General features: G+C 41.1%; 1 protein-coding gene across 1 annotated transcript in view; it reads right to left on the bottom strand.

The window, feature by feature from the left end:
* Positions 1-2,652: 2,652 nt before the first annotated feature.
* SPAG16 (sperm associated antigen 16) overlaps positions 2,653-14,556 on the bottom strand; it is a 569,616-nt gene continuing 557,712 nt past the window's right edge. The window contains exon 16 of the mRNA XM_063115872.1: positions 2,653-2,878. Within this exon, the coding sequence (XP_062971942.1) occupies positions 2,703-2,878 (176 nt within the window). The 3' untranslated portion in view covers positions 2,653-2,702. The remainder of the gene's footprint in view (positions 2,879-14,556) is intronic.

The following is a 14,556-nucleotide window of genomic DNA, read 5'->3' as shown; positions in this document are numbered from 1 at the left end:
TCTCACCAGAGTATACAGGCTTTGCTCCTGAGTCCTTCCTCTAACACAATGCTAGAAGAGGAACAAGATAGCAGGGCAGGTTCTCTTCTCTTTTGTGGAATGGGACAGAAAACAGATATGCTAAAAATATTTATAATAAAAATCGTTCTAGGGACAAAGGGTAAACTCAGTTCATTGGATACCGGGTATGGAGCTAAAAACTAAACCATTTCCTTACCTCTTTTGTGTACCTTGTTACATATTGTTGTTTTTATACTGTTTTTATGTTTTTTAAATTTTTGTATACTTTTAATGTTTACTATTTTTAATTGTTGTAAACCGTCCAGAGAGCTTCAGCTGTGGGGTGGTATATAAATGTAATTAATTAAATAAATATTCTGATTTCAATAACATCAGAATACGTAACATTCATATAGACACATTCACAATGTATGGGTTTCATTCACCCTGTATGTGTATCCTCCTTTATATTCACCTACTTAGACAAGTTTATACATTCAAAGTTTTTTGTTTAAAAAAACCCTACCAAACAACAATGACTCAGGGAAAAAGCAAGCATTGTATCTCACAGAACAAACTAAATGATCAATGGTTCTACACACACACACACACACAGAGAGAGGATGTTTCACGAAGCTGCTCAGAATATCTCATTACTTGAAGTGCAGGATGTGTTTTTACACAAGGGTGCATTCATATTATTTTATTTGTCTGTGTTGCAAAATCATTTAGCCTGCCTTTTGGATGTGAATCACTTGCATGCTACAGGTAGGCTTCAATCTGCCACACTTAAAGCTGTGGAAACTTTAGAAAACAAGCAAATTTCAAAGGAGTTTTTTAAAAGGGGGAGAACAGGGATCAATCATTTAATAAAATCTGGCATTGGCATTGGTGTTAAAAAAAGAAAACAAATTTCACAAAGGGTAAGCCTTGCTAACAGGACTTTGCGACAGAATTTTATCATCTTAGAAATATTTGCTACAACTTCATCAACCTACATTTTGAGAGAAAAGAGAAATGGGATAGAATGAAAATTTATGCTATTGGTTCAAAATTCAACAAGTAAACAAGCTTTGGGAAGCTATCAGTATACAATCAAAGTTTATTTAATTATTTCCAATTGCAGGAGATTTTAAGCTACTATGAAACTCATGGGAATCTACATTCATCCTCTTGAAAAATGTACACTTACCTATTCAGGTGAAAACTGGAACGGGTCACAGGCCACCATGAATGAATACTTCAGCAGTGTATTAGAAATAGCAACTCTTCTTAATTACATTTTCAAGGGAGAATCACAGAAAATCCCTTCGCCCAAAGCCTCCCATTTCACAGAAGCAACCCAGCAGATGCACCATGAGACTTAAGCTTTAACCCTGTGTCCAGAATTCAAAGCAAGCAACCACATAGGGGTCCAGAGGTGAGGCTGCCTACTATAAAACCACACTCCAAAACCACGATCATTGTTGCTAGCGTGTATGTTTATCCTCTTATATCCTTGGTTGCAATCTTCCGTTCCACCCGAAAAAGCCCACCAGATCGCTACACTCTGTATATCTGCAAAAAGGCACGCAAGGGTGGAGAATGTGCTATGCTTCCAATTCCAGGAACAGCAACAGCATGCTGGAGCTCGGAGCCAATCCAGACCAAAATGCAGTCAGCAGCACCATCGCGCCGTGCTGCTTTCTTGAGGCTCTTCCCAAATAAGCGGCGGGCTATGCGTGGATCTCAAGCACGGCAGCAACTTTCAGCGAGATTCAGCACCCTGGATAGCGGCAGCTCAGCAGCTGCTTCTCCGGAGCGCATTCTGTCAAGCAGCTGGAAACCTTCAGCACCACGGACAGTAGTCAGCGGCTCGGATTTTGCATCACGCAGGCGGAACGTGCTGCTCCTCTGGACGAAGAAAACAAGTCCTACGCATCTACCCAGTGAGACCACACTCGCCCCCTTGGACACCTTCCCTAGGCAGAAGGTATTTTCTAAAATACCCATAAATATACTTTACATTGGGCAACTCCCTTCTCTTTAAAAAAAAAAAAAAGGGGGGGGAAGAGAGCTGCTGATTTCAAGACACCAGTTTCAGACCAGACTGCAGGGCTACGTTCAAGGAAGTGGCAGTGAATAGATTGAAGCTCTCTGCAGTTACTGAATGATGAGGCAAGGGTAACTGTCAAGGCATTGGTCTGAAACTTCTTCATTTTTGCTTTGCTGTGATCTAGATTTCCCCCCCCCCCAAATAAAACACCACATCCAGCTTGTGGGTGATGTGTGCATAGAGATGTTAAAACCTCCCTCTCAAATGTAGATCTTTTCAGAGGCTAGAACAAGTAAAATGTAGTACTGTTTTTATAAAAGTAGATTTTCTGTTGTAGCTTGTGCTGTAGTACCTTGAAGGAGGGGGGGGGCATTTCCCCTGCAATTCATCTCCTCTGGCATTAGGCGTCATTGTAAAGCTATTTCTCCAGGAAAATCCCAAATGACAGCTTCTTTAATGTATTCTTTATAGTCAAATAAACAGGCATAAACACAAAAAAAGTTGTGAACTTTTTTTTATTATTATTACATTAAGGTATAAAAACTTTGTATTCTATGCCAACACTTTACTCGAGGCATTAGTGAGAAACGCATTTTAAGCCACCTCCACTGCTAAGAGGTTGATGGAGAATTTCCATTAGGGTTTCACTAAACCGTGGGCAAGTGTCTCAGTTCCAAATGCGAACAGTGCCATCAGAGCCGCCGGAAACCAGATGCTCTGCCTTGTGATCAAATATGACACTCTGAACTTCATCTTCATGGCCCAACAAGCTGGAAAGATGCCCTGACTTGAGTTCTAAAGTCTTCACAGTCCCATCGTTGCTTGCAAGAGCTACAATACGACCTGAAATGCAAAGGAAAGGGATCAGAGGTCTAGAAGACACAGAAGTAACTTTGGCAGCTCCATCCCTGAGGCTGTAGTCTCTCACGTTCAATTCATCCATATTTTGCACACAACTGTGACTGTAGATAATCATGCACTTTTTAAAAAAAGGGGAAAAAGAAGCAAGTCAAAGTGATATTAAAAAGAGATTTGATTTTAGAGTGATTAAATGAACCTGAGGATTTCACACTGCCATTCAAGTAAATAAAAGTACTGGTTAACTTTGCTTCAGTCTGTTTATATTCTGTGCCGAGGAAGAACATTATGAAGTAAAAACTGAACCAAATTTGTGCTAATTTTAACTATGCCAAACAATAAGATGGTATGATTTGCTTTGTTTAAATCTAATCAGCAGTGTGCCTTATATGGAAAGAAAGGCATACATTTTTGCAGATCCGGTTTTTTTTTTTTACCAGAGATATGTATAAATAAGAGTTGATTTTTTAGGGAAGATATAAGTAGGCCAAGAGAACATGGCAATTTGCCATGTATAGTACGCAAATTCTACTCCTAGACAGAAGACAGTTACTTTTATCCTGCAATCCCTTTGAGTATGAGGATGACCAATGCATACTCACAGAGGTCTGTCCTGCAATCTCACCCACCCTAATTTACTTAAGTGAAGTTGGCTGCTTACAGCTTCCATCTTGATTGAAGGGAATGGGAGAGCTGTAATGCAGGACAGCCCCACGTTTGTGCCGTAATATATGCAAGGATCTGGATCAGGGAGCGTATGTACATATGTTCAGATGTATTCAATGGATATAAAGTGCAACTTGCTAGTTGGAATATAAATGATACCAGATGTTCTGCAAGGATCATCAATACATTGGCAACCCTGAAAGAGTGGAGGGCAAAAAGGGTAGGATAGGAGGGTAGGAGGTGGCATCCATACTTAGAATCATAGAATAGCAGAGTTGGAAGGGGCCTACAAGGCCATCGAGTCCAAGTCTTCAGTACTTGAAGACTTGAGAATGCTGATGCTCCTGCCAAGGCCCTGGTGAGATTGAACAAGCTGTACATACAATCCCTCTCAAGTGTCTTCTCCTGTGTCGTAAAGCCAGCCTGCTCCCTGATTTACCAGCCTGCTCCCTGGGAGCAATGAAACAAACGCGATGAAGACTGGAATGCAGGTGGAGTAAGTTCTCGTTCAGATTACAACCAGACACAAGTAAGAGCACATTAGACTGCCTACTTTGTGGCCATGAGGGCAGTAAGGCATTTCCACTTCTCTGCTTCCACTGCATCCTCAAGTAGCCACTCAGAGCTTTTTTGAGTGGTGAAAGGACTATTGGGTCAGGGCCCTTGTAGGGATATGACAGAATCCTCAGAATCCTGCTCAGGTTTGCTAGGGTAGTCATTCTTTATTTATCTATCTATCTAACAGATTTCTATACTCCCCAATCATTGAAGCTCTCTGGGTGGTTCTTATTCTCTTGGGCCTAGATGCTGTCATTGGTACAGTTCCAGAAAAGTCCAAAGCATACCCAGATTAACCACAGTGCTAAGGGGGCTGCAGCCCCTGGCCCACCATCTGAGGGGCCCAGTAGCTAGCCCAGATAAGTAGCTTCAAAACAAAACAACAACAACAACAGAGAGCAAATCTGTAGCTCCTGTAGAATACAAGACATGATACTAGCAAACCAAGGAGGTTACAGGGATAGATTTTAACAAATTTATAGAAAAATAAGATGAAGTATACAATCAAGACTATAGAGCACTTTCAATATACAATACATTACACATTTAAAAATACAGTAAAAAGTGCTTCACAAGCTTGTTTTTCGTGCAGAATAGAAGACACGAGACAAAAGTGTTTAGGCACTTTTCAATCATTTTGTGAGAAATGGACAAATGTTTCGTCCCATCATTTTGTTAGACATGAGCCTGCTGCCATCTTTCAATGTATTTAGCTAATGAGTGAAGTCACAGCTATGATCAACACTTGGGCTTAGAGACAGGTGTAGAATGACTTATCTGCAAGAGAGACCTCGTGGTTCATTCTGGTCCTAGGAAGCTGTTAGAGCACACAAGGAATTTGATGCAGTGGTCTACTTGGGCTTTTTGCTGGCTCAGCTACTGGTGATTGCAGAATTGCGCCCCTCTGCCTAGTCATCTGCCCCTCTCCCACCCATTGCAGCAGGAAAACAACAGTAGACCAACTCCCCAGTAAGTACGGGCGTTTAGCATTTCAGCCCAAATTTCTTTATCAGTTGAGTTTTTTCTGTGCCATACTGTAACCTGAAGGAAGGGAAGTGGGTGGAGGTGAAATGGGATTTAGACATGTGCTGTAAGTCTGCAGTCCTATGCACAGAAAACCCATGAACACAGTGGTACTTACTTCTGAGTATAGGGTTGTGACACCAGAGGATAGCCATGCGGGTCTATTGCAGCAAAATATATAAACTTGAAACTCCCCATACATCTGATGAAGTGGGCCGTACTCCACAAAAGCTAATTCCAGAATAAATTTGTTAGTCCTTAAAGTTTCGTAAGGTTCTTTGCTGTTTTTCCTGTTAATCTTTGAGTTGACGTTCATCCAGAAGAAAGAGGCATATGGGTGGGGCATAGGAGAAGCAAATGGATGTTCTTCACATTTTTAATGTTTAAAATGAGTTATAAGATTTGGTGTCAGTTTTCAGGCTCCCTCCCCAGGGTCTGTATAAGAGGGGCAAGGGATGCATTTTGTCTCTGGTACACATACTCAGATGGCTATTTTACATGCTAGGGCAGTTTATTATGAACATAGTGTAAGACAATTACGTTTTTTGAATTATGTTTTTAAATGTTTTATTACGTTTATGTTCTGCCTTTGCTCCAAGAGCTAAAGGTCTTCCCATTTTTATCCTCAAAAGGCTGCAAGAAAGTGACTGGCCCAAGGTCATCCAGTGAGAAATGGGAGGCAGTTGCTGGTCCTCCTCAGGCAGTAAAATGTCGTGTTTGTAGGTGTTGTACCTGAACAACGCAGTGAGGCAGTCTGTCTGTCTGTCTCTGAGTGTGTGTGTGTGTGTGTGTGTGTGTGTGTGTGTGAGAGAGAGAGAGAGAGAGAGAGAGAGAGAGAGAGAGAGAGAGAGAGAGAGAGAGAGTTTTGATGTGTGTGTGTTTGGCAACTTGAAAAACTGTACTGGAAATCAGCACAAAATGACACACTGCAGCTGAAAACATTGGCTTGCAGCCACCTGGCAGCTTCACTTCCTAAGGATGTCTCTGAGTCCCCATGGGGCCCAGAGGCATTCATGGGGAAAGATGGGGGCAGTGGGAGGCCCTCACTTTGCTGTGAAGTGATCCCAGCTCCCAGTAAGGAACGTTGTCATTTCTTTTAAGTGGAATGGATTGGGCACTTCATTGAGCACCAAGAAAGGTGTCCAAGGGTGCATGGGCGCCCACAGGTGTCACGTTGCCTACCCTTGCTCTGGAAGACAGAAATAAGATAAAGTGCCAATTGTCCCAGATAATTTTGGAACCAAAATATTGGATAATACTCAAACTTCTTTTGCTATCCATGACTCGGACTGGGTTTGGACATCATAATAACCCATGATGGATTACATAAGCCACGATGGCTTATTTAACACATCATGTGTTATCAAGTCATCTGGTGTGTGTTTTAAAACCCCCATGATGTCTTATTTTGCTAAAATAACCCACTCTGATAACCCATGGTCTGCAGAGTGGGTTATTTATCCCATCATGGTTTATCATGATGTGTGGCAGTCACAGTGGGTTATTTTGGTCACCTTCAGAGTCGCTTGGCAAGAGCGGTCAAAATCGCTGCCGCTGCTCTCATCCAGATGGTAGATCTCTGTTTCTGTGACCTGCCTAGCAACTGACTGCACTCGCAGCCCAACCCTGCCCTAACCCTTTCCCCAGTGCTGTGTCCTACAAACTCCCCAAGTGTCAAACATCATCTTGGTCGGGTGGCAGCAGCTGCGCAGGGTTGCCATTTTGCCTTGCGGGCGCCCCGGCCAGGGGATGCTGTGCATAAAGTTCTGTCCCTCTCAATGCAAAGGCCCATGAAGTTATAGCGTCTACTACCCGTTTTTGGTGAAAAGGTGCTATCGCCCATAGGGCTTTGTCAGCGTGCAGGGTTTTCAATGGACCTCGTGAGCATCCCTACTAGGGAGGCAGTGTATGAAGTTTGGTCCCAATCCTGCAGACTTCCATGCGTTTATTTGTACCACCCCCTTTTTCGAACACCTGGGTTTTTCGTTCCTTTGCGTGTAATCATGCAGGTCTTTCATAGTGCATCGGTTGCCTCCTGACTTGGGGAGGCTATATAGGAGGTTTGCTCCTGAACATGCAAACTGCCAGCGCTTTAGAGTAACCACCCCTTTGTTGGGGTGATGTTGGAAGCATTGAATTAAGCCCCAGTCTTTTCCCCTCTCGTTGGGATATTGTGGAAGGTTAAAACCGGCTGCTGTGATGTTGTCAAAATGTGAGGGCTGCAGCAGGACAGTGGGTGGGGAGATAACTCAGATTATGCAGAGTAGCTTAATTTGTTTGATCGTGTTGGGGATAACAGTAGCATATTTTCAAAATAAGTTACTGTGAGTAGCTTATTAACCCATCGTGGCAACAAGGGAGGGGGCCTTTTCGGTGGTGGCCCCCCGACTGTGGAATGGTCTCCCTGATGAGGCTCGCCTGGCACCAACACTGTTATCTTTTAGGCGCCAGGTCAAGACTTTTCTCTTCTCCCAGGCATTTAACAGCATTTAACAACGTTAAGTTTGTTTTCTAACGGACCCCAGAACTGTTATTTTTAAATGAATACTGTTTTTATACTGTTGTTTTTATGTGTCTGATGGTTTTTTAAATTTTGTATACTTTTTTAATGTTTACTGTTTTTAACTTTTGTAAACCGCCCAGAGAGCTTCGGCTATGGGGAGCTATACAAATTAAATAAATAAATAAATAAAGTGGCATCTGAATGTGGCCAGGGAATACTTCTATAAACATAAGGAACCCCAGTTTCTATACTGTGTGTTTGTATTTTATATAGATCATTTATATAAGCAAGATAAAGTTAAGCTAGCATCTGGCAAGTTATATACTTGTATTACCTACCTAAGAGACTCTGTTTAGAAATTAAGTGTAATAATCATGAGCTTCACGTACAAACAAAAATCAATAAATTCATTTCAAAGCACATGTGGTCCTTTCAAGAAAGACATCGTTGCATTTCAAGTCAGGATTACAAGCGCATTTGGGGTAAAGCAGTGAGTTCAATATACTCACAGAGTGATTACGAGTCCTTCATGTGTACTGGTATATAGTTTTTAAAAATTGCCCAATGAAGATGAATTAATTTTTTCAAGGTCGGAGAGTAGTGATGTGTTATTTTTTGAGCAAAATAGCTCTGCTGTCCTTAGTTTACAAACAGTCCCCAAAGCCAATAACAGGATGCCATTCAGAGGAAATGATCACACACTCACACATACCCAAGCACAGGCTTCTGTATACAACACATTTGGATACAGGCTTCTGTATACAACACATTTGGATACAGGCTTCTGTATACAACACATTTGGATACAGGCTTCTGTATACAATACATTTGGATACAGGCTTCTGTATACAACACATTTGGATACAGGCTTCTGTATACAACACATTTGGATACAGGCTTCTGTATACAACACATTTTGACTGAAGTTAATGCCATAGTTTCGATGGGCCTTAGCCAAGTCTCACTTTAGCTACGTTGTGCCCCGTTTCATTTTATGCCATTTAAAGCCTGCTCTAAGCCTACAGTGCAGAATGAATACCCTATTTCTTCGATTCTAAGACACACTTCCCCCCATATAAACATCTCTGCGTCTTAGAATCGCAGGTGTGTCTTAGGGTTTTTTTTTCTGTTGGTGGTACTGAAATTAGTGTGCGTCTTACAATCGATGGCGTCTTACAATCAAAGAAATATGGTAGTATAATTTTCTTATCTCTTGCATCTTTGAAAAAGGAATGTGAACTTGGGTACCATTAGGGAATTTGACCACTGAATTTGCTTTCAGTGGCTGAAACGTCTATTTGTTTCGTGCTTGCTGTTGTTCCCCGCCTCGATCCAATTGAAGAGGCGGGTAAGAAATATGATGATGATGATGATGATGATGCATTTTCACCTCCTGTTCTCCCTTCTTTGGGCTCATCTACGCCAAGCAGGATATCCCACTATGAAAGCTGAATGAAAGTGGTATATAAAAGGCAGGAGCCACACGACTGCTTTATAGTGGTATTGAAGTGCACTGACAACTGTTGAGGACCATGACACATCTACACCAAGCAGGATATAACGCCATGAAAGTGGTATGAAAACAGTATATGGTGTGTCCATGGGCCCCAACAGTTGTCAATGCACTTCAATACCGCTATAAAGCAGTAGTGTGGCTCCTGCCTTTGATATACTGCTTGGTGTAGATGAGCCCTTTGTTAATCTGAGAGGCCTGTCTAACTTCCATTCCTGCCCCCCACTTTCAAGACCATCGCAGTGACCTTAGAAGAGCAAATGGCTGGGAATGTACAAAATTCAAAAGGAAGATTGTATATATTATACCAGAACTTCATCATTCTAAGGGAAATTTCAACTGCACAACTTTAAGAACAGAAAAAGGAATTCAGCAAGTGAACAGAATGCTGAAGCAAGGAAGGGGCGAGGAGAATTGCTGTTGATGTTTGCTGCGAAAGAAAGAACAGACTTAACTTCACGAGTTGTTTCAGAACATTTTTGCCCACTCTATACTTAGATGAAGGATATGGATACTTGTACAAGTAAGAGAAGCCAGCCTAAGCATGATAAATATGCCCTAATTTACACACTTTTATAACTACTGGGCTACTTCATCTAGAACAAAGTCTGACACAGCAAAGATCTCTACGATGGATTAGGGTGTCCAAAGCAGCAGATGTGAAAATCTATTATAAGCTTTTTTTCTAGCAAGTCTTTGCTGACAAAAGTATTACATATGGATTTCACTTGCAGCCACACTCCATAGGTACTCACTCAGAGGCAGACAAATGCCTATTTTCTTCTTGGTATCCCGAGATATCTAGTAAGGGGTTGATAGCCTTAAAGCTTGGCAAAACAATAACAAATCAAATGCTTTCACCTTTCTGGTTTTTAACCTTTCTTAGTAGAGCTTTGGACGATTGCATTTAACCTTGAGAAATAAGAATCAACTAACATTTTTGTAACATTGTACTGAATTTTTTAATTAAAAGTTTCATTGCCTTCTAGAGGATTATGGGTTAGCTTTTATAGTGCAAGAGACTAAATTCTGCATACGTGCACTTTTTCATGAGGTATTTGTTTAAGAAGTCCTGTGCTTTTGAAATCTCAATGCTTCTGTAATAAGCATTGCTTCTGTAATACAAAGGGTATTTAAACACTTGTAATCTCCATTAGGTTCACTGGGAAAGTGTTAGGCCATATTTAACTCTCCTGCTGAAATCAATGGGACCTCAACATGTTTAACTGTGGCTGGATGATTTCCATAATCTTGGGTCACTTTGTTTTGCAGTTAGGTTTAACACAATCTGCGTACACAGGGCAGGCATGGTTTGGGTCCTTCCATTGAAATGAAAAAGAAATGGTAACTGAAATTCTATTAGAACGATTAAGCATATTATCAGCATTAGATCCATTTATATGTCTGCTAACTTTTGCACATGTAGTATCTCAAAAATTGAAAGAATCAGTATTAAATCTATTCATAGCTGCAAGCATGGTCAAAACAGCAATAGTTACAAAAGTATGGGAGTTACATTTCTTGTCAAGCTAAGAGCTTACCAAAGATCTCAGGTTAAATCTATAACATTAATAGAAGCCTGGAGTCAAATTTTTGCATATATAATTAATAATACATCAACATAGTTGAATAAAATTTCATAAGCTCAAATATGTATGTTCTATACTCTTTCAAACTAGAAAATGCTAGAGGTTTTTCTCTCTTAGCAAGTATATGGTTTTGACTATTCTGCCATAAGTGCAAATATTATGGATACGTATCTCCATTCAAAGCAGGGGAGCTCCACGTGTACATCAGTCCCCCCCCCCTGCATTCAAAATTAGAAGCATATGCCTCCCTTCTGCATTAATGCCATCCAAACATAGAATTATAGAATAGCAGGGTTGGAAGGGGCCTACAAGGCCATCGAGTCCGACCCCTGCTCAATGCAGGAATCCACCCTAAAGCATCCCTGACAGATGCTTGTCCAGCTGCCTCTTGAAGGCCTCTAGTGTGGGAGAGCCCACAACCTCCTTAGGTCACTGGTTCCATCGTCGTACTGCTCTAACAGTCAGGAAGTTTTTCCTGATGTCCAGCTGGAATCTGGCTTCCTTTATTATTATTCTGCGTCTACCAACCTTCATCCATGCCTGTCTTCTCTCATCACACCCTTACCCAACCGCCCCCCACTCCTAAATTCTGCAAAAAATATATAAAATTAAATATTGAAATATCAAATGAAGAAGATTAAAAGGAAAAGCAAACAAATGTTCACCTTTGTTTTGCACAGTTTTTAGTAGTGGGCTTCCTTGGTAAACAGTATTAAGAATTTTTATATGGCCACAGGTAGGGTTGCCACACTATTCAAACGTGCCAATTAATTAAATAAATAATCATGTAAAGACTAAGGTTCTATCTAAGGCTTCCTGTTTCTAAAAAGCACACAACATTCGTATGAAGGTAACAGCCCTCCCACAATGATATGCCCCCCACCATCTGATATTCAGACAGGCACTGCGCCTGAACACCGAGCTATCACGTTTAGCTACACAGTTGTCATGGCTAACAGCCATGGAAAGATCTCACATCCGTGGATTTGTCCAATGCCCTCTTGTGGCAGCAAATTCTACATATTAATACACCATGTGAAGAAATGCTTTATTTATTTATTTAATCAGTCCTAAATCTACTGCAGAACAGTTTTATTCGGTGATCCTGTGTTCTAGTATGATGAAGGACGTAGGAACAATTTCTTTAGCTATTTCCTTTAGATTAATTATGATTTTATAAACTGCTATCAAGTTCCCACTTAATCTTTTTTTTTAATAAACAAGAAAGCCCCAGACATTGCAGACTTTCCTTGGAAAGTGCTCTAATCTGGTGATCATTTGGTTCACCTCTTTCTGTACGAAACAATATTTCTCAGTTAAAGTCAAATACAGAAGCAGAGCATAAAGGCATAGCTAGATGGTGCAATGGTATTCTAAGAAATTAAGAACTGAGTAGCAAGCATATTCAGTGAAAGATTTTCTTGCCTCTCTGTGTGTGTCTGTCGGCAGTGATAGGGAACTGCTCTTCTTATACGCATTCAGTACTAGCCAAGTTACAATGTTTTTTGCAACTGTCAACTGAATAAAGCAAGTAACATATTTGTTCAATTGGAGGAAAGCGACTATATGAGGCAGAGAAAGGAAATGAAAGGGCTCAAAATGGGAATGTCTCTTTTCCATTACCCTTTATGTCAACAGTGATCTACTTGCTCTGAATAATTTGCTCATTATAATGTAAATTCACTCCATCCTTTCCTCCAAAAAGAGATTTTCGTGTTGAGGGAAGTGAGGACAAATTGGGATTTCACTGCTGATTAAAAACGTTTTCAAATTAACAGCTCCAAAATGACCTATGAAATTATTATAATGTAAGAATCTACTTAAAAGATGTTCATTCCCATGTGTATAAAAAGATGCTTTGATGAAATACATAAAGAAGGGTAAAGGACATATAACCTACATGTGTCTACTATTGGTACCAACTGACATCATTCTAATATTCAACAGAGGCCTTCTAGTTCTTATCTAGGTCTTCTAAATAAGAACCTGTCCAACTGTGAAACCTTCTATGTTACCAAGTTCAATTACTTTATGTTCTACTAATGGCAGTACAATTATGTACCTACATAATTGAGATTCTTGAGCAACCTTAAGCAAGTTATAAAAGAGAGCAGGCCCTTCATACATGACTACAGCATAACTAAAAACTTGCACAATTGGAAGAGACAGGTTGCTTACCGGTAACTGTAGGTTATTATTATTGCATTTATATCCCGCCTTTTTTCCTGCAAGGAACTCAATAATCCCCCTCCCCTCCATGTTATCCTCACAACAACAACCCTGTGAGGTAGGTTGGGCTGAGAGTCTGTGACTGGCCCAACATCACCCAGTGGGTTTCCATGGGCAAGTGGGGACTAGAACCCGGATCTCCCAACTCCCAGTCCAACACCCTAGCCACTACACTACACTGGCTCTTCAAGTGGTCATCTGTGCATTCACACATTATGGGCTCTGTGCCTGCATGGAGCCTAACTCTGGAAACTTCTATAAGCTGAGAACAGTTTTGGTGGGAATTCCTCCCCCAACATCCAGTGTGCATGTCCCTGGGTTCCGCCCATATCCTCAGTTCCTTGAGACTGCCTGTACAGTCCCTACTGAGGAAAATTCCACTACGCTATCCGAGTTTGACACCACAGTTTGGATTGTGTGAATGCACAGATGACCACTCGAAGAACTACAGTTAAAGGTAAGCAACCTGTCTTTCTTCTTTGTGGTCTCTGTGCATCAGACATTATGGGTGAATAACAAGCTGACTTACCAGTGGAAGGGTGGTGTCAAGCTAGGCCTTTACAAGATGGACGAAAGGACTGCTCGTCCAAATTTGCAGTCCCATTGGGCTCGGAGGTCCAGACGATAATGCTTGGCAAACATCAAGGGAGTTGACCATGTAGCTGCCTTACATAGATCTGGAAACGAAACTCCTCTCTTGAAGGCTGAAGAGGAAGCAACTCCTCTGGTCGAGTGAGCCCGGATTTGTCCCATCAAAGGGATGCCAGCAATGTCATCTGCCAACTTGATCGTTTGCACGATCCAAGATTGGAGTCTCTGTATTGAGATCTGAAGTCCCTTCTGTTGGCCGCCGTAGCAGACAAAAAGACACTGGGTCTTATGAAAAAGAGCTGTCCGTGATACATAAAAGGCTAAAGCTTTTATGTATGTAGAGTGGTTTCCAAAGGAGACAATGGTGATGGGGGCAAATCCCCTGGGATTTGTGGGTCTAAGGGGGGCAGGCTAGTGGCAGCATCTCGTTTAACTGGCAGAACAGCAGTTATGCAGCTTCCTATGGCCCCTCAGCCTGCCTCTGGCTGAAGATAGGATTGCAACCTTTGGGGCTGGGTCAGATATTTCACTCAAAATCAAACATTTTGCCAAGAAAAGCACATTTTAAAATCCAATAGCCATAAGGTACAATTCAGGCCTTATGGTTTTAATTATATTGTATTTAGTAGGCAATGTTTACCTATTCAATGTTCACTTTGAATTTCTAGAGATAACCTCTCAACCATTTCCCCATTGACACCAGACTATCCCAAGAAACGAAACCACTACTATGAGACTACTTTTATAAGTTTGACAGTAGCCACAACCTCACAGGACAATTAATTAAGTCCCATTGTCTTCCATCAATCTTGTTCATGAAACTGTACTAATGTGGAATAAGTTGGAATCAGTACCAAAATAACTTAAAGATTTTTGCAAACAGAGAATTATATTTTCCCTGTCTCTGAAGAATGCCAGGTATGTATTGGATGTCAAGTAAGTTACAATAATGGAACTATTTTGGTAAATACAGTATGCAATCCTCCTCCTA

Source organism: Elgaria multicarinata, chromosome 2, assembly GCF_023053635.1.
Source record: "Elgaria multicarinata webbii isolate HBS135686 ecotype San Diego chromosome 2, rElgMul1.1.pri, whole genome shotgun sequence".
NCBI classification, from domain to species: Eukaryota; Metazoa; Chordata; class Lepidosauria; order Squamata; family Anguidae; genus Elgaria; species Elgaria multicarinata.
This window is presented reverse-complemented; position numbering and strand designations above follow the sequence as displayed.